The 20470-nt window shown below is 42.8% G+C and overlaps 1 protein-coding gene across 2 annotated transcripts in view; it reads right to left on the minus strand.

Moving 5' to 3' along the window:
- Positions 1-617: 617 nt before the first annotated feature.
- The window catches only part of LOC139539446 (TSC22 domain family protein 2-like), a 52649-nt gene continuing 32796 nt past the window's right edge, over positions 618-20470 (minus strand). The window contains exons 2-3 of one of the 2 annotated variants that reach the window (XM_071342410.1): positions 3548-3599; positions 618-2892 (exon numbers count right to left, since the gene is read on the minus strand). In XM_071342410.1, coding sequence (XP_071198511.1) covers positions 2596-2892; positions 3548-3599 — 349 coding nt within the window. In that variant the 3' untranslated portion in view covers positions 618-2595. Of the gene's footprint in view, positions 2893-3547; positions 3600-17596; positions 20058-20180; positions 20326-20470 lie in introns of those variants that run through there. The other variant, XR_011667946.1, reaches the window with a different exon arrangement.

Below are 20470 nucleotides of genomic sequence, written 5' to 3' on the forward strand. Positions count from 1 at the left end.
TTGACTGGCCTGCACAGAGCCCTGACCTCCACTCCATCTAACACCTTTGGGATGAACTGCAGCAACGTTCCAACGTCTATTGGAAACCCTTCCCAGAAGAGTGGAGACTGTTAAAACAAAGAGGGGGGGGCAACTCCATATTACTGCCCATGATTTTGGTATGAGATGTTCTTGGTTATGTAGTGTACATTGGAAGCAGGCATGAACCCCTCTGGGCACTTTTCTATTCTGCTTTTAGCTCAAACTTCACCATATTGATGGAGTGCAGACCAGACATTTGTCTTATTGGCTCAAATCAGGATCCTAGTTCAGAATCTTTCAAAGTCACCACACACAAATAAACCTTGCTGCGAAACAAGAGATTATCATACCTATAAGCAAATATATCCTATAGCCTAGTGTTAGGGTCAATTCAAAGTAAGATAGTACTGCATCATGTGTTCTTGTTGATCCTAGAGTGAAGTACATCAAGCAGAGACTGGAGGTGAGATAGTTGACAGCTATATACCCTGGACACAGTATGTTTCGTACTTATACGAAGACCAGCTTAGTCAATCTAGGCGGCTGATCATTAGTCATTCATTGTAAGATTTTTTAAAAATGCACTGGGCGAGACATTGACATTCTCAATAAAACAGTAATTTATTTTTTTTACTGAAAACTGAAACCGTCAGAACAGCACATTACAAGGGTATTGTTAAGATATTTTCTCCAAGGCTCAGTGATAAATCACTTTCATACAGTACACCTGGCATGTGCACAGCATCTCCTTCAAATAAAAAATAAAAAAACCCAACTGAAGTTGAAATCTAAATTCATCCTGCTAAAGATGACCGATTGTACAATTTATAAGCCACAAAGAATAAACCAGGTCGCCCGACAACCGGCGATGGCGCAGGAGGCACAAAATACATGTAACACAGACAGGACATACCATAATATGCTCATACAAGAATTTACCGGGTTCAAGCTGGAGTTGTGAAATGTGTACAAATTTTCCGTTAAGTTAGAATGTTTTTTTTATTGAAGTACAGATTGGTAAACTACAATCAGAATCTAAATGTTTGCATTCATCAAATACATTAAAACGTAACAAAACTTTGTCTGCATATGAAATAAAATTTGAAAAAAACACTGTTTACATGAACAAAAAGATGGGTCAAACTTCATTTTCTGCTAATGTGAGCTTCTGATTCTCCCTTCCTCTTAATCCCTCATTCTCCCTCCCTCGCCCCCGCTCCCCCCCCGTCCATTACCCATCGTTCAGACTGAATAACTAACTATACGTTACAATAAGAGCGTTGGATAAAAACGTGAGGTAAGAAAGTGGTTTGATTATAGATCATGCAGAACATGCTAAACAGCATCCCCCAAAAAAAACATTTGATGTGAAGGAGGAAATGAAAAAAAAAAAAAGTAAAAATACATAGAAGTGTACATTCAAAAATAATACAAATATATAGGAATTACACAGCTTTGCGTCTTTGGTTACAAAGTAGGTTGAACAATTTCACAGCTTTTTTTTTTTTTTTTACCCCCAGCCCAGAAATTAAATATGCGCAATAGAATTTTCAAAAAGGTTGGGGGAAGTATGGCAATTTTCTCTACATTTTTTCCCCACAAAAAGAAACTATAGCAAAGGAAATGAACAGTGTTCTTCATCAAAATATAACCACCGAAAATTCATTGAAGAATATATATATTTGAAGAACTGGTGTTCACCTGTACAAAACCCTCTACGCTCTCAATACTTTACACTCTCTACAAAATGTACATTCAACCTGGATTTCATCTCATTTAAATGAACTGCCTTTTAGTGTTAGCGGTGCTATGCCATAGGAAATTGCCATTTTAAAGAACCTATTGCCTATACGGAACTACTTGTTGCATTAGACTACCAAAAATGCCTGACCGATAATCTATCATAACAGAAACTTATTTTTTATTTATTTTTTTAAAATATAAGTATTTCTGTTACATTGTTCATTTACATTATGAAAATAGCAGCCCCAAAATAAATAAATGCAAACAGTAAAACTGAACTAATGAAGGTATTTTTTTTGTACTTGGGTCAAAGTGTGGTGGCTCTGGGAAAACTACTCTCACTCTTCTCACGGTGAGAGACACATTCCTCTTATGATGGGGTGAGAATCCTCTTCCCCACCTCAGTCTCTTTGTCCCTCTCATTCCCAACATTCTTTTCCACTCATCACCAACAGCCCAGTGTTTTTTTGGAGGCCCTTTCGACCACCTCCAGTTATCCCGCCACAAAACGGCCCATCACCTCTCTCCCCTGCGTGGGACGCAGCCTGCGCTGGCCCTGGCCAGTTCCCCTTCGACCGAACACGGGACGCCCGGCCAAAAGAATGCTTTCACAGGATGGTGATTGTCTAATACTGGGAAGGCCCGACGACAGCAGCAGCACACTGAAGCATGGCTCTTAACGCCACTCAAAAAGACAAGGGTGGCAAACAAAGGCCGATTTTGCTTCTCAAAAAAACATAATCAAGTGTTGATTATGTTATGGTTGGTTAGTTGGTTGTTTGGGGACTCCTCCTCGCATATTTCGGGGAGGTGTGTTACGGAGGCAGGTGATCACGCTGAGGTGACGTTGGGCTGCTTGAGCAGGCTGAGAGCCTGGGCTGCACCCTCCAAGTGGGGTTTGGTATTGGCGTGATTGGTGGGGGGTTGCTGCTGAGGCGGGGAGGTGCTGCCGGCCGGGCTGATTTGGGTGGACGACAGCTGGGTGAGCTGATCAGTGTTGGCCAGGGACTTGAGCACAGCGTTCTCCCGCTCCAGCTGAGAGTTCCTCTCATACAGCTCCTTGATCTGCTCCTTCAGAACCTCCACCTCCTCCCTCACCGCATACATCAGGTGGCTCTTCACTAGGTCCTGAGGAGAAAGAGAGAGGGGGAGAGCATTAGTACAACAACTCAGGAGCATATAACACTACAGAGATGTGAGGGGTCAGAGGGCTAGCAAGACAGAGATACTACCATGTCATGGGAGGGGTCAGAGGGCTAGCAAGACAGAGATCCTACCATGTCATACGATGTGAGGGGTCAGAGGGCTAACAAGACAGAGATACTACCATGTCATGGGAGGGGTCAGAGGGCTAGCAAGACAGAGATACTACCATGTCATATGATGTGAGGGGTCAGAGGGCTAGCAAGACAGATACTACCATGTCATATGATGTGAGGGGTCAGAGGGCTAGCAAGACAGAGATCCTACCATGTCATATGATGTGAGGGGTCAGAGGGCTAGCAAGACAGAGATCCTACCATGTCATACGATGTGAGGGGTCAGAGGGCTAGCAAGACAAAGATCCTACCATGTCATACGATGTGAGGGGTCAGAGGGCTAGCAAGACAGAGATACTACCATATCATGGGAGGGGTTACATCAGAGGGCTAGCAAGACAGAGATACTACCATGTCAAGTTTTACCACTGACTTCAGGTCAAAAGGCATCGCCATCAACTTTTCAATACGTTAGTAGTGCCTAGCTAGTGGGTAGAAAAATGCAGAACTAGAGATGCACTCACCATCGCTTGCTCGATCTTGTTATCGATGGCTACAACACTGGCTCCAGAAGATCTGTGGAGAAAGAGTCAGAGAGAAAAGAATGTCAACATACCGAAGGAATGAGGAAAAAAGGCCCCCGAATTGCTTTGAAGAGAATCATCAATCCTCTACGACACATTCCAATGTACATTTCTGTTTCCCCATGCAGCGTAATGCAGGGATTTAGGCTCAATCCTGTTTAAAAACCACATTTGACATCGTCTGCTTTTCCAGCATGTAGAAGAATGCTGCCTGCCTCTTAATAATGTTTTTTTTTTAATTAAAAAAGACAGGCTATATGCAATTGGGATTTAGGCTAGTTGAACATATAAAGGGGTTTAAGCAGCACAGATGTTTATGGGGGGGGGGGGAATTAGGTTTACAGCACAGAACCCAGTGCTGAAAGGGCTACGCAAAATGAAGCTCCATTGTATGGAAAGTAATCGTTTCATGATACTGTGCACTTCCAATAGGCCCAGGGACAACGTGAGTCGTACATGACGCATTTCAGCTGCACATTTACTCCAATTTGATACCTAATCAAGTGCAAACATATCCTAAGGATAAGGGAATAAGTACATTTGCATAAAATTGTTATACTGTAGAATATAAAAATGCGTGGGCAACTGGTCGCTGCATTCTAGCGACAGAACAGCATGCCATACAGAACAACTGATCCCATTATTATTTGATAACATTATTTACGTTTATAATGCATATCTCACAAAAGGTGCATTTAATTTTGATGCACGTGTAAAAACTGCGCATTGGTCACAACACCATGTGACGTGAAAAAACGTTTTTAAACACCATTCTCCAAATAATTATGTCAGATGTAATACAATATATACATAACATGTTTTGACATGCTTTGTGTCGACATCGATTTGAGGATAGTATTTTATTTTGCAATGTTTTGTTGTCTAGGCGACACAGCCTACAGTCGAATACACAGCATACTGTGTACCCTTTTATGGCGGTTACCGACACTTCTCCCTGGCTCCGTTTAGCGTATTACCCTTGTAGAAAATGCATTATACTCACGTCGTTCAGTGGCCAACGTCTCGTAGACACATTAAATAATCTCATAAATCTCTATTTAACCCCCCCAAAAGGTTGCGTTTCTGATCCCTTTAGCAACGCCCGGTCGATGCCTGTCGTCCACTGACTACACCGCCCCATCTGAACAAAGGCGCTTTCGCGCAACACGCCGCTAGAAGGTGCACTGGCAAGACAACATATTGTCCAGGTCTGTAATTGTGTATTTTAATCTTTTACTGATCCTGCTGAATAAATTCAACTGTATTATTCCTCCACATGCATGAGTGAGGTGAAACTATACGATCCATGCTGTTCTGCTCTCCAAATACAGTGAACGTTTTAGGTTTCCTCGCTATACTTCAAACATGAACAGGACACAGAACATTCATTTGCTGATCAATGTTCATATGTATCAAATGTCCCTTTACAGTTAGGACTTAGAGCGCATCGTCCGCATGGGATAAGTGTCTACAGTTGATACATGTTTGTGTGTGAGAGAGAGGTTGAGTGAGAGTGTGTGTCGGCATATAATTCAACTGTTGCCTAAAATTATGCTGGCGCGCAATTTAACTAACAATTCGCCAAACTGTTGACAAGATCATTTTCAAATTAGGTCCCGAGTACTCCATTAATGTCTTTGGCTCCTCCATTCAATGTAAACAAGTAATCGATCAATCGTCGGCGACCATTGTATCCCCACGGCTATGTGGGCTACGTGACTCGCTGCAGCTCAGCAAGGCGATGAGTGGACGTGCAGAGAGGGCGCACTGTACCCCCAAGGCTATGTAGCCTACATGACTGACTGAAGCTCAACAGGGCGACGAGAGGACGGACAGAGAGACAGTCACAACTGCCCAGTCAAAACACCACATTGAAGCTACTAAATGCTACAAAGTAGCCAAAGCACTTAAATCACTGCGGCTCTCAAACTTCATACAATTGCTAACAATGCCGTGGAGATAACGGGTACCAACAAGCAGATACAGCAACTATTATCCAGGGTACATTCGCAACTATGTCCTTCTAACTGACAATATATAGAGCAAGAGCACAAGCAAATTGGTTTTAAAAAATCCCGCATAGATGATGCGTCTAATAGAATAGTAAAGACAGCTACACAATGAGGAAATAGCCTCCAAATACAGTATGTCCAAATACTCAATACTATTACCTGCATCGTGCTCTGTAACAAACCACACGTTCTGAATTTGTGGGTGAGGATCCTGGCGAGTAGGGAAGACTGTAGCTCCTTTCGCAACGCATGGTGAACAAAACTTCCCAAATTACAACTCTCAGAAAAGTCAAAAGAAGAGTCCACGGTCTCTCTCTCTCTCTCTGACTCGTAGTTATATCAGTGTTTTTGATGGGAACGAGTGTCTCCAGTCTTTAAAAGCGTTTTACATCACATGGACTTGCCTGGAAGAATGTTAGGGGAGGAGTTTGGTGCGTCTGCATTCTAATTTGTCTACTCAGTGGCAGGCTTAATATAATCATATTTACTTACTGCTGCTGCAAAACGTAATCTCACACTGCATGTGTTAAACCACACCTTTATCAATCAACTTAAGTTTACTCATGCTTTGCTTGATCTTGGCCAGGTCACATGTTGTAAATGAGAACTTGTTCTCAACGAGCTTACCTGGTTAAATAAAGGTGAAAAAATGAAATAATAATAATAATAATAATAATAATCTCTCAAGTATGTGCATGTTTGATTTGTATCAAGCCCAAATTGTGGCACTTACTTTGGTTATCAAATATCAATATGGTATTTCAGGGTGATACTATTGTCAGGTTGTGTGGGCCTGATCATTTTCTTCGCCTACACTTGACTTAAAACCCACTAAAGTCAATATCCACGCCCCTGCGGAAATATAATTATCATATAAAAAATGTTTTTTTTAAAGAAATCTAGTCAATTTCATCTAGATATGTTTCTTTGCATTGGATTTGTTTCCATCCACCTATGTAACACTTCTACTTCTGAGGTGAAAGGTGTCAGACCATGAGACATCCCGAAAAATAGTCTGTAGCGTCCGGACGGTTATGACCCCACACTATTATGAGCCCTTTACGGAAGGATGACTCTCTCGAACACGATGGTGTTCTCCGTTTCACTCTACGGCCCCCCACAAGCGTCTTGGGACGTGTCTGAAGTCGGTACAGCCGATATGCCAACTTCTGTCTGTAGCATCTGAACAGATTTGGGCTACACACTAATATGACCCCTAATGTTTTGAGTAAAGAACATTTTATTTGTAAAACATTCAAGGTCTTGTTAATGACTACATGTCCAATTCGTATCACTTTAAAAAAGGTGTAATGCAGAAATCGCTCCGCCATTTCCTGGTTGCGTAATTGAGTCATTTGAGATTTTATTTTACCTTTATTTAACTAAGCAAGTCAGTTAAGAACTAATTCTTATTTTCAATGACGGCCTAGGAACAGTGGGCCTAGTGGTTAACTGCCTTGTTCAGGGGCAGAACGACAGATTTGTACCTTGTCAGCTCGGGGATTCGAACTAGCAACCTTTCGGTTACTAGCTCAACGCTCTAACCACTAGGCTACCCTGCCATCCCAACTCCCGAGATGGGAGTTCCAACCCTCCGGTAGCCGCTAGATGTGGTTGTAAACAGAGCGGTTTCTGTTTTCTTCCTACAGTTTCAATGGTTTAAGCTACAACATATTATGACCCCATCACTGAGAGAGAAGACTAAGGAACACGTACATACAGTTGAAGTCAGAAGTTTAAATGTAATTGTATAAGGTGAATGTAAACTCAGATTTATTTCATCACATTCCCAGTGGGTCAGAAGTTTAAATACACTCAATTAGTATTTGGTAGCATTGCCTTTAAATTGTTTAACTTGGGTCAAACATTTCGGGTAGCCTTCCACAAGCTTCCCACAATAAGTTGGGTGAATTTTGGCCCATTCCTCCTGACAGAGCTGGTGTAACCGAGTCAGGTTTGTAGGCCTCCTTGCTCGCACACGCTTTTTAATTTCTGGCCACAAATGTTTCTATAGGATTGAGGTCAGGGCTTTGTGATGGCCACTCCAATACCTTGATTTGTTGTCTTTAAGCCATTTTACCACAACTTTGGAAGTATGCTTGGGGTCATTGTCCATTTGGAAGAACCATTTGCGACCAAGCTTTAACTTCCTGACTGATGTCTTGAGATGTTGCTTCAATATATCCACATACTTTTTTTCCCTCATGATGCCATCTATTTTGTGAAGTGCACCAGTCCCTCCTGCAGCAAAGCACCCCTACAACATGACGCTACCACCCTCGTGCTTCACGGTTGGGATGGTGTTCTTCGGCTTGCAAGCATCCCCCTTTTTCCTCCAAACATAACGATGGTCATTATGGCCAAACAGTTCCATTTTTGTTTCCTCAGACCAGTGGACATTTCTCCAAAAAGTACGATCTCTGTCCCCATGTGCATTTGCAAACCGTAGTCGGTCTTTTTTATGGCGGATGTGGAGCAGTGGTTTCTTCCTTGCTGAGCGGCCTTTCAGGTTGTCGGTATAGGACTCGTTTTACTGTGGATATAGATACTTTTATACCCGTTTCCTCCAGCATCTTCACAGGGTCCTTTGCTGTTGTTCTGGGATTGATTTGCACTTTTCGCACCAAAGTACGTTCATCTCTAGGAGACAGAACGCTTCTCCTTCCTGAGCGGTATGATGGCTGCGTGGTCCCATGGTGTTTATACTTGCGTACTATTGTTTGTACAGATGAACGTGGTACCTTCAGGCATTTTGGAAATTGCTCCCAAGGATGAACCAGACTTGTGGTAGTCTACAATTTTTTATCTGAGGTCTTGGCTGATTTCTTTTGATTTTCCCATGATGTCAAGCAAAGAGACACTGAGTTCGAAGGAAGGCCTTGAAATACATCCACAGGTACTGTCAGAAGCTTCTAAAGCCATGACATAATTGTCTGGCAATTTCCAAGCTGTTTAAAGGCACAGTCAACTTAGTGTATGTAAACTTCTGACCTACTGGAATTGTGATACAGTGAGTTAAGTGAAATAATCTGTCTGTAAACAATTGTTGGGGAAAATTACTTGTGTCATGCACAAAGTAGATGTCCTAACCGACTGGCCAAAACTATAGTTTGTTAACACAAAATTTGTGGAGTGGTTGAAAAACGAGTTAATGACTCCAACCTAAGTGTATGTAAACTTCCAACTTCAACTGTACATACTGCTTCCCTCTACTATGTCTACAAGCTGTTAGAACAAGACCAGGCACTGAATCTGACGGGGGGGGAAATAGCATCCATATTTTATGTTATTTTCTACACAGAAGATCATACAACATTGTCTAATGATCTTCTGAATTTCCCAATACCATTATGATGCATCAGTCACTTCAAACCATACCATCTTGAGATTGACACTATTTCAGACTGATTTTTAATAGACTCATAGCCCAAATTGTAAAAAGTAAACTTTGGCCGTTAATTACAGAACTTAGTTTTTTGTACATGGTGGGGCCACGGAAACATTTTCCTATCAAAATGGGGTCGCGGGACAAAAAAGTTTGGGAACCCCTGAATTAAACAAATCAAATATCCAACAACTTTCCTCATGTCACCAAGGTCCTTACTGTCCAGTCTTCTGTGGCTGTTTCAAAATGCAAACATCCAACCATCAAAAATCAGGTATCAAAATATGGGAAAATGTGGATCGTTTTACCTTTCCCAGTGTCTCTACTCAACAGTGGACAACTGGGGAGCCATACTTCTTGCTGTGATTACCTACTGTAAACATTTTTGGTATGCATTGGACTTTTATGTTGGCTATGCATACTACAGCTATACAGACCAGGGACTGAGGGGAATGCGATGCCAACAGGTCCATGATAACATGCGAGACAGCTAAATGAAGTGACCGCATTCCACACAGGGGCCTGAGTTAATTTAAATCTGACTGGTTGATAAACAAGGAGAGAACAGCACATTCTTCCCCCTTTGAACCGACCAATTAACAAATCCAGGACAAAGGAGGAAACAGAATGCCCAACGACCGAGTATGGAATGTGTTTATCCATAACACAGAGACAGCAGTCGGCAATGTCCCAATAGGAGCTGGGGAAGGATGATGGACAGGGAGGGGTTAACAGGAGGGCAGACACTGGCAGCCAAATCTAAAAGGAAAACAAGGCGGCCGGTACATTTCATTACGGGAGGGGACCTATGGGCCGTTTATATAAAGAGACACGGCTTGCTCTGTGTGCCACCCACAACAAGGACCTGTTCTGACCCCAACAGTGCACGTGCGTGTGCCCCCCCCCCCCCCGCCAGGAACACAACAGCAGACATTCCAGTCACCCCCAGACCTCCCAACACAACGCACCCACACATGTATCACCCCCGCGACGCAAACCCAAACATCCAAGTCACCTCACTCCCGACGGGGAATCGGCAGAATCACAACACCCCACATTTAGGTCAGGGGTGCTGACCGGATACCAGGGACACAAAAACAGAGAATACATGCTTTCAGAGATGAAACATCGAATTAGTTCTTCAACAGGGGACAGATGCACAGGCACACTTCGCCCTGCAGAACACCACACCAGGCAGCGGCAGCTGAACAAATCATACTTCAACCCCTCGACCAATGGGGGGGGGGGGGGGGTTTAAGAGATCACTGACTGACTCAGTCTCTCAAATAGCCGCCTGTCCCTTAAAATAGCTGGCACACGTTTCAGCAAATAAACACTGGTCTAAATTAATTGTTTACGAGTTAACTTCAGTGAGTACTGTAAAGATTGAGCAACAGAAGAGAGAAAGAATACCAACATCATGGATGAAACAGCAGTGCGGTTTGACATGGTCGGCTCGACTAGCAGCAAGATCTCACTTTGGTATTCAATGTTTGTCCGGTGGGACAAACATCTGTGGGTGAAGTGAAAGTAGGTAAATGGTTCACGTTGTTAAAACAGAAAATACTTCAAGGTTAAGCATTAAAAAAATTAAATGACAGTTAAGTTGCACCTAGTGGACGGTATTAAAAAGGCATCACCCAATGTCCTGGGGACAAGGGACAATCACTGAATACTGAAGTCTATCTGGTGTGATCGCGTTGCAACTACGGGGGATACAAGGCACAAGAGAGAATGAAGCGCGAAACCTGGGGTGTATGATAGGGAAAGGGCGATACACCCAGTCACTTGTACGAACGCAACAAGACAGCGCCGGAGAACAAGGCTGACGTTTTACGTATTCCTAACCAATTGTGTTTGTTTTTTTGGTTTCTTTGTGTTGTTTGTAACTTATTTTGTACATAATGTTGCTGATACCGTCTCTTATGACTGAAAATAACTTCTGGACATCAGAACTGCGATTAATCACCATGGACCGGCAGAATCCTTTTTTTCCTTTAAAACCTGTTATGGCTGCAAGGGAAGTATTGAGTAGCCAGAAAAAAGGTGCACATTTCAAACGGCCTCGTAATCAATTCTTGCTTGTACAATATGCATATTATTATTAATATTGGATAGAAAACAATCTCTAGTTTCTAAAACCGTTTTAATTTTTTCTCTGAGTGGAACAGAAGTCATTTGGCAGCACTTTCCCTGACGAGGAAGTAGAATGTCAGAACTCTATGCTCTCTTCAACGGTCTGCCTATACATGGTCATGTTACGTAGGACCCGAAATACACCACATACGCCTTCCTCTGGGTGTCAAGAGGCTGTGAGAGAATAAATTTTGTGTTCATCTTGTTCAGAGGTGGAATAAAAGCTATTTCTTTGACGTGACCGACCACTTCCGGAAGTCTGAAGCGCGCGACTTGGGAGTGACATTGCGTTCTGTTTTGCTGCCGTTTCGGACGACAACTATCTCCTGCTCGGATTTGATTTGATAAATGAGACCATATCATCGTAATGTATGTTTTTTCAATATAGTTTAATCAGATTATTTGAATTTTTTCGGGAGTTTTGCCGTGTTCCGTTCTCTGACTTTTTTTTAACGTTGGACAGATCCGTGCCAGTCGACCAGTACCCATGCTAAATGAAGAGGGAAAGTTGCCATTCTGAATCCAAACGACTCCTCATCTGGACAAAGGACACCTTGATCAACATTCTGATGAAAGATCAGCAAAAGTAAGACCCAATTTATAATGTTATTTCATATATCTGTCGTGCATGTCAACTGGTCGTGGGCGCCCAAGTGTGTCTGGCTATTGTGGCTATGCTAATATAGCGCTACATTTTGTTTTCGCTGTAAAACATTTAATAAATCGGAAATATTGTCTGGAATCACAAGAATCCTGTCTTTCAATTGCTGCACAGTATGTATTTCTCGGAAATGTTTTATGATGAGTAATTAGGTATTTGACGTTGGTGTCTGTAAATGTTATGGCTGCTTTCGGTGCAATTTCTGATTGTAGCTGAAATGTAATTTATGATTTATACCATAAATATGCAAATTTTTCAAAAAAAACATATGCTATACAATAAATATGTTATCAGACTGTCATCTTATGAAGTTGTTTCTTGGTTAGTGGCTATATACAGTGGGGAGAACAAGTATTTGATACACTGCCGATTTTGCAGGTTTTCCTACTTACAAAGCATGTAGAGGTCTGTAATTTTTATCATAGGTACACTTCAACTGTGAGAGACGGAATCTAAAACAAAAATCCAGAAAATCACATTGTATGATTTTTAAATAATTAATTTGCATTTTATTGCATGACATAAGTATTTGATACATCAGAAAAGCAGAACTTAATATTTGGTACAGAAACCTTTGTTTGCAATTACAGAGATCATATGTTTCCTGTAGTTCTTGACCAGGTTTGCACACACTGCAGCAGGGATTTTGGCCCACTCCTCCATACAGACCTTCTCCAGATCCTTCAGGTTTCGGGGCTGTCGCTGGGCAATACGGACTTTCAGCTCCCTCCAAAGATTTTCTATTGGGTTCAGGTCTGGAGACTGGCTAGGCCACTCCAGGACCTTGAGATGCTTCTTACGGAGCCACTCCTTAGTTGCCCTGGCTGTGTCTTTCAGGTCGTTGTCATGCTGGAAGACCCAGCCACGACCCATCTTCAATGCTCTTACTGAGGGAAGGAGGTTGTTGGCCAAGATCTCGTGATACATGGCCCCATCCATCCTCCCCTCAATACGGTGCAGTCATCCTGTCCCCTTTGCAGAAAAGCATCCCCAAAGAATGATGTTTCCACCTCCATGCTTCACGGTTGGGATGGTGTTCTTGGGGTTGTACTCATCCTTCTTCTTCCTCCAAACATGGCGAGTGGAGTTTAGACCAAAAAGCTCTATTTTTGTCTCATCAGACCACATGACCTTCTCCCATTCCTCCTCTGGATCATCCAGATGGTCATTGGCAAACTTCAGACGGGCCTGGACATGCGCTGGCTTGAGCAGGGGGACCTTGCGTGCGCTGCAGGATTTTAATCCATGACGGCGTAGTGTGTTACTAATGGTTTTCTTTGAGACTGTGGTCCCAGCTCTCTTCAGGTCATTGACCAGGTACTGCCGTGTAGTTCTGGGCTGATCCCTCACCTTCCTCATGATCATTGATGCCCCACGAGGTGAGATCTTGCATGGAGCCCCAGGCCGAGGGTGATTGACCGTCATCTTGAACTTCTTCCATTTTCTAATAATTGCGCCAACAGTTGTTGCCTTCTCACCAAGCTGCTTGCCTATTGTCCTGTAGCCCATCCCAGCCTTGTGCAGGTCTACAATTTTATCCCTGATGTCCTTACACAGCTCTCTGGTCTTGGCCATTGTGGAGAGGTTGGAGTCTGTTTGATTGAGTGTGTGGACAGGTGTCTTTTATACAGGTAACGAGTTCAAACAGGTGCAGTTAATACAGGTAATGAGTGGAGAACAGGAGGGCTTCTTAAAGAAAACCTAACAGGTCTGTGAGAGCCGGAATTCTTACTGGTTGGTAGGTGATCAAATACTTATGTCATGCAATAAAATGCAAATTAATTACTTAAAAATCATACAATGTAATTTTCTGGATTTTTGTTTTAGATTCCGTTTCTCACAGTTGAAGTGTACCTATGATAAAAATTACAGACCTCTACATGCTTTGTAAGTAGGAAAACCTGCAAAATCGGCAGTGTATCAAATACTTGTTCTCCCCACTGTATATATATCTTTATTTGGTCGAATTAGTGATAGCTAGTGATGGAGTAAAAAACTGATGGAGTTAGAAAAGTGGTGTCTTTTGCTAACGTGGTTAGCTAATAGATTTACATATTTTGTCTTCCCTGTAAAACATTTTAAAAATCGGACATGTTGGCTTGATTCACAAGATGTGTACCTTTCATATGCTGTATTGGACTTGTTAATGTGTGAAAGTTAAATATAAAAAAAAAAAAATAGATTTTGAATTTCGCGCCCTGCACTTGAGCTGGATGTTGTCATAAGTGTACCTGTGTCGGGATTGCAGCCTGAAGAAGTTTTAACGAGTCTGACGAGCCCGACCTGAATGATATATTGCTTTCTCAGGAACAGGCCCAAATCCCCATCATTTGCGTGAAGAGAAGGTGGAGAAAAAGGGGCCAGAGGGCGGGCTGCCTTCTGAGAATTCGTAGGCGATCGAATAAACCCCCACTTCCTTCCATTCTGCTAGCAAACGTGCAATCTTTGGAGAATAAAATAGGTGACCTACACAGAAGATTAATCTACCAACGGGACATTCAAAACTGTAATATCTTATGCTTTACGGAGTCGTGGCTGAATGAACCCACTATCAACATACAGCTGGCTGGTTATACGCTGCATCGGCTGGATAGAACAGCGGCGTCTGGTAAGACAAGGGGCGGCGAACAACGCATTTTTGTAAATAACAGCTGGTACACTATCTAAGGAAGTCTCAAGGTTTTGCTCGCCTGAGGTAGAGTATCTCATGATAAGCTGTATACCACACTATCTACCTAGAGTTTTCATCTGTATTTTTCGTAGCTGTCTACATACCACGACAGACTGATGCTGGCACTAAGACCGCACTGAATGAGCTGTATTCCACCCTAAGCAAACAGGAAAACGCTCACCCAGAGGCAGCGAATCTAGTAGTTGGGGACTTGAATACAGGGAAACTTAAATCTGTCTTACCAAATTTCTATCAGCATGTTAAATGTCCAACCAGAGGGGAAAACAACTCTGGACCACCTTTACACCACAGAGACACATACAAAAGCTCTCCCTCCATTTGGGCAAATCTGAACATAATTCTATCCTCCTGATTCCTGCTTACAAGCAAAAATTAAAGCAGGAAGTACCTGTGACTCAGTCAGTAAAAATGTGTTCAGATTAAGCTGATGCTAAGCTACAGGACTGTGTTGTTTGCACAGACTACAATATGTTCCAGGATTCCTCCGATGGCATTGAGGAGTACACCACATCAGTCATTGGCTTCATCAATAAGCACAGGGACCCTCAGGGGTGCGTGCTCAGTCCCATCCTGTACTCCCTGTTCAGTCATGATTGCACAGCCAGGCATGACTCCAACACCATCATTAAGTCTGCTGATGACAACAGTGGTAGGCCTGATCACCTACAACAACGAGACAGCCTATAGGGAGGTCAGAAACCTGGCCGTGTGGTGCCAGGACAACAACCTCTCCCTCAACATGATCAAGACAAAGGAGAGGATTGTGGACTACAGGAAAGAGGACCGAGCAAGCCCCCATTCTCATCGACGGGGCTGTAGTGGAACAGGTCGAGAGCTTCAAGTTCCTTGATGTCCACGTCACCAACAAACGAACATGGTCCAAGCACACCAAGACAGTCGTGAAGAGGGCACAACATAACCTATTCCCCCTCAGGAGACTGAAATGATTTGGCATGGGTCCTCAGATCAGCAAAAGGTTCTACAGCTGCATCATCGAGAGCATCCTGACTGGTTGCATCACTGCCTGGTATGGCAACTGCTCAGCCTCCGACCGCAAGGCACTACAGAGGATAGTGCGTACGGCCCAGTACATCACTGGGGTCAAGCTTCCTGCCATCCAGGACCTCTATACAAGGCGGTGTAAGAGGAAGGCCCTAAAAATTGACAAAGACTCAAGCTACCCTAGTCATAGACTGTTCTCTCTGCTAACGCACGGCAAACGGTACCTGAGCGCCAAGTCTAGGTCCAAGAGGCTTCTAAACAGCTTCTACCACCAAGCCACAAGACTCCTGAACATCTAATCAAATGGCCACCCAGACTATTTGCATTTGCCCCCCCTCTTTTACACCGCTGCTACTCTGTTTTCATCTATGCATAGTCACTAATAACTCTACCTGCATGTACATATTAGCTCAACTAACCGGAGCCCGGTTATTGACTCTGTACCGGTACTCCCCTGTATATAGTCTCGCGATTGTTATTTTACTGCTGCTCTTTAATTACTTGTCACTTGTATTTCTTATTCTTTTTTTAACTGCATTGTTGGTTAAGGGCTTGTAAGTAAGCATTTCACTGTATATATATATATGCCTGTTTATTTAAATCAGATTCAAATCAATTTCATGTTCAATCAATTGAGTTCTAGTTCACCTGTTGTATTCGGCGCATGTGACTAATAAACCTAGATTTCACCATCTGAAATGTGTCTTCCGCATTTAACCCAACCCCTCTGTATTAGAGAGGTGCGGAGGGTTGCCTTAAAAATCGACATCCATGTCTTCGGTCGCCCGGGGAACAGTGGGTTAACTGCCTTCGGTTACTGGCTCAACGCTTCTACCCGCTATAGCGGCCTAGTCTTTGCAAGTATGATCTGCGATGTATTTGTTATGTTTATACTCCTCACACCAGTCGCAAAGTTTAAAACATTTTATTGAGCAAAAGCAATGAAATGTGTTGTTTTACAAGGTCAGCCATAGTAGTACGGGGCCACTGGCTCAAATTAAGGCCTATCGACAGAGTTTACAGCATATGGGGGAAACCTTATTTATACTAGGAGTTTACCGCATATGGGCCTCTTCTTCTCAACAGCTGCACTACAGTCGCTATACCAGATGATGTCAGCTGAGTTATTAGCCATTATCCTCATCTAAACCACGTCTCCATCATCTAAACCACGTCTCCAGAGTGATTAGCCATTATCCTCATCTAAACCACGTCTCCAGAGTTATTAGCGATTATCCTCATCTAAACCACATCTCCAGAGTTATTAGCCATTATCCTCATCTAAACCACGTCTCCAGAGTTAGCCATTATCCTCACTTTAACCAGATGGCTAATAACTCTGCTGACGACATCATCCTCACCTAAAGCAGATGTCGTCAGAGTTAGCCATTATCCTCACCTAAATCAAAGTCAACAAAAAACGACTTCAGTTGACTATGAACTATGTCAAACAGAACAGAAGCCTAGTTAATCAGGTACGTTAATGTTAAATAGACCATTCATGTCTAGCCATTTGTTCACTCAAGACCAGACGACTAAAAGGGACAATGGTCCTGCATGGTAAATATAAAATCGTCACGCAAGACAAAAAAAACAAAAAAACAACAACATTGTTATAAACCAGCTTTGCTTCTCCACTATCTTAATTGATGGTGCCCATTATGTAAGTAAACAGCCCAGTACAAACCTGCCCGGAGGGCAGTCTTCTAGGGGTACTGTGAGGGCTATTGAGCTAATGTTTACCTTTACAAACAGAGAGCCAGGGGGAACATTTAGAGCTTATTCAGATTGAAGAGAGGCGAAGCAGAGGCATCGTAACAAAGTTTCAATGTTCATTTGTTTATCTTTCATGGAAGATTCCTTATCCATAAAATGAAGTGGACAAACCCCTCTTCACACTATTTAAGATAATGTTTAAATTCTATTTTGACATGATCAGTAAAATGTAAAAACAATACGCACCATAAAAGTATTTAACAAATTGACAAGTAATCTTGATATGTAATACCCCCCCCCCCCGTCTGTTAGGTTTATGTATTCTTTTTTGTATTTTTTTGTGTGCATAACTTAAAAATAAAAAATAAAAAAGTTTCCAATTTACATAATACGTACATAAACTTTTCAATTTACATAAGCAACGGGAACATCATGTACCGAGAGGGGGTTTGGGGGGCTTGAAGCGGCATGAACGCACGTAGCCCCATGACCTGGAATGTGTATAAACTCACTGGCTGACGTATTTAGCGTTTTCCTTAGCATGGCGCTCTCCAGGGAACAAGTGCTGCTGATGGTATAAATGTTGACATTCCTGTTAGGTAGGTTTTTAAATGAATAGCGACATTGACACATGGCCTTAAAGGAGGTCCATACAGAGACAAGTACATGTAATTTTGGCTACAGGTAAGTCTGTTCTACCCGTCAAGAAGTACACTACATGACCAAAAGTATGTGGACATCTGGTCGTCGAACATCTCATTCCAAAATCATGGGCATTAATATGGAGTTGGTCCCCCCCTTTGCTGCTATAACAGCCTCCACTCTTCTGGGAAGGCTTTCCATTAGATGTTGGAACATTGCTGCGGGAACTTGCTTCCATTCAGCCAGTAGAGCATTTGTGACGCCTAGCCCGAACCATGAATAACAGCCCCAGACCATTATTCCTCTTCCACCAAACATTACAGTTGGCACTATACGTTCAGGCAGGGTGCGTTCTCCTGGCCTCCGCCAAACCCAGATTTGTTCGTCAGACTACCAGATGGTGAAGTGTTATTCATCACTCCAGAGAAAGCGTTTCCACTGCTCCATAGTCCAATGGTGGCGAGCTTTACAACACTCCAGCCGATGCTTGGCATTGCGCATGGTGATCTTCTGCATGTATGTGCTGCTCGGCCATGGGAACCCATTTCACGAAGCTCCCGACGAACAGTCCTTGTGCTGACATCACTTCCAGAGGCAGTTTGGAACTCGGTAGTGAGTTTTGTGACGAAAGATTTTTATACACTTCTGTAGCCTACCACTTCGCGGCTGAGCCGTTGTTGCTCCTAGAGACGTTTCCACTTCACAATAACAGCACTTACAGTTGACCGGGGCAGCTCTAGCAGGGCATAAATTTGACGAACTGACTTGTTGGAAAGATGGCGTCCTATGACAGTGCCACGTTGAACGTCACTGAGCTCTTCAGTAAGGCCATTCTACTGCCAATGTGTGTCTATGGAGACTGCATGTCTTTGTGTTAAGATTTTTCAATACACCGGTCAGCAACGGGTGTGGCTGAAATAACCGAATCTACTCATTTGAAAGGGTGTCCACATATATATATATAAAAGTATGCACACAGTATGCTTTGCTACTGTGCTCAAGTGTAAGGATAACCCAGAAATGCACAGAGGACACCGCCCGGGGATTCAGGCAACTTGATCTTGGATTACCTCAATGTGTAGGTGCCCTAGTCGGGTCCCATTTACCCGTCATAAGCCCACCACTCGACAGTCACACAGACTACTTATATCGGAAGGGTTGGCTTTTACGCTACTGCTACTCTCGGTTTATCATATATGCAAATGTCACTTTAACCATATCTACATACTACTTCAATCAGCCCAACTAACCGGTGCCTGTATATAGCCTCGCTACTGTAATTTTTCACTTTTTTTTTTACTGTTGTTTTTATTTCTTTAATTACCTAATACCTTTTTTTTTGCACTGTTGGTTAGAGCCTGTAAGTAAGCATTTCACTGTAAGGTCTACTACACCTGTTGTATTCGGCGCAAGTGACAAATAAACTTTGATTTGATTATTCAACAAGGGGTCGTCGACCACCAGTCAAGGTAATCAAATCAAATTTATTTATATAGCCCTTCTTACATCAGCTGATATCTCAAAGTGCTGTACAGAAACTTGTTAGTAGAATGCCAAGAGTGTGCAGAGCTATCGTCAAGGCAACGGGTGGCTACTTTGAAGAATCTCAAATATAAAATATATTTTTGATTTGTTTAACACTTTTGGTTACTACATGATTCCATGGGTGTTATTTCATAGTTTGTCTACAATATGATTCTACAATGTAGAAAATAGTGAAAATAAGGAAACTCTTAAAAGTTTGGATACACCTACTCATTCAACTAGCACTGTATATACATGTTTATTTAATTCATTACGAGAATAACATGCAGTCGTTTCAGCTTTCGCTTTCTTCAGTGTGTTGTCTGTTCAGGGTGAAATGGGAAACAGCCAATAATAATAATAATTGTTGTTCCCAGGCTGGATTGTCTTTGAGATGGTGGTCTGAAGCCATACAGGAGTGCTGCTGTACGCTGGCTCCTGACCCTGAAGCAGTGACATCCTGGATTGGCTCTGCACAGGAGCCTGCTGAGGAGCAGGTGCGTGGGGTATCAGGCCAGCGCTTCCGAGCATACACTACATAACGGCAGAAAAGTTGAACACAAGCTGCCAGTCCATCTCGACCTGCCTTTCTTGAGACCACATGGTGAATTCACCAAGCTCCTTTATATTCTCCCTTGCAGCCTTTTCGCTGTATTGCGTCTTTCTGGATGCTCTGCCACCTGGAGTGAACAAGAAAGCGATTACTGTCAGCCAAATCAACAATTAAAAAATGTCGATACATAAGTTAATGTGGCGTCACCAACAAAACATCAAGTAAAATAACATGTTATACTGTCCTATACCTGCAAGAGGTATTTTGCTGGCCCGCACTCCTCGAGTCAAGAGATGAGTTGGTTGGACTTGAGGGAAACTAGGGGCAGACTGCTCAGAGTTGGGGCTACTGACGGGACCCGGGGCTGGTCTTGCTGCGTGGCTTTTCGTCAGAGTCTGTGTGGGAGAGATTGATAAGCAAAGTTACCCAACAGGATACATTCACTATGAACAGTGACTTTTGTAAGCAAGCAGCTAGCATTCCACGATGTAAAGTTGTGGTGAAATAACTCAATGGCAACTAGCTCATAGTCATTACAAG

This window comes from Salvelinus alpinus, chromosome 15, assembly GCF_045679555.1.
Source record: "Salvelinus alpinus chromosome 15, SLU_Salpinus.1, whole genome shotgun sequence".
NCBI classification, from domain to species: Eukaryota; Metazoa; Chordata; class Actinopteri; order Salmoniformes; family Salmonidae; genus Salvelinus; species Salvelinus alpinus.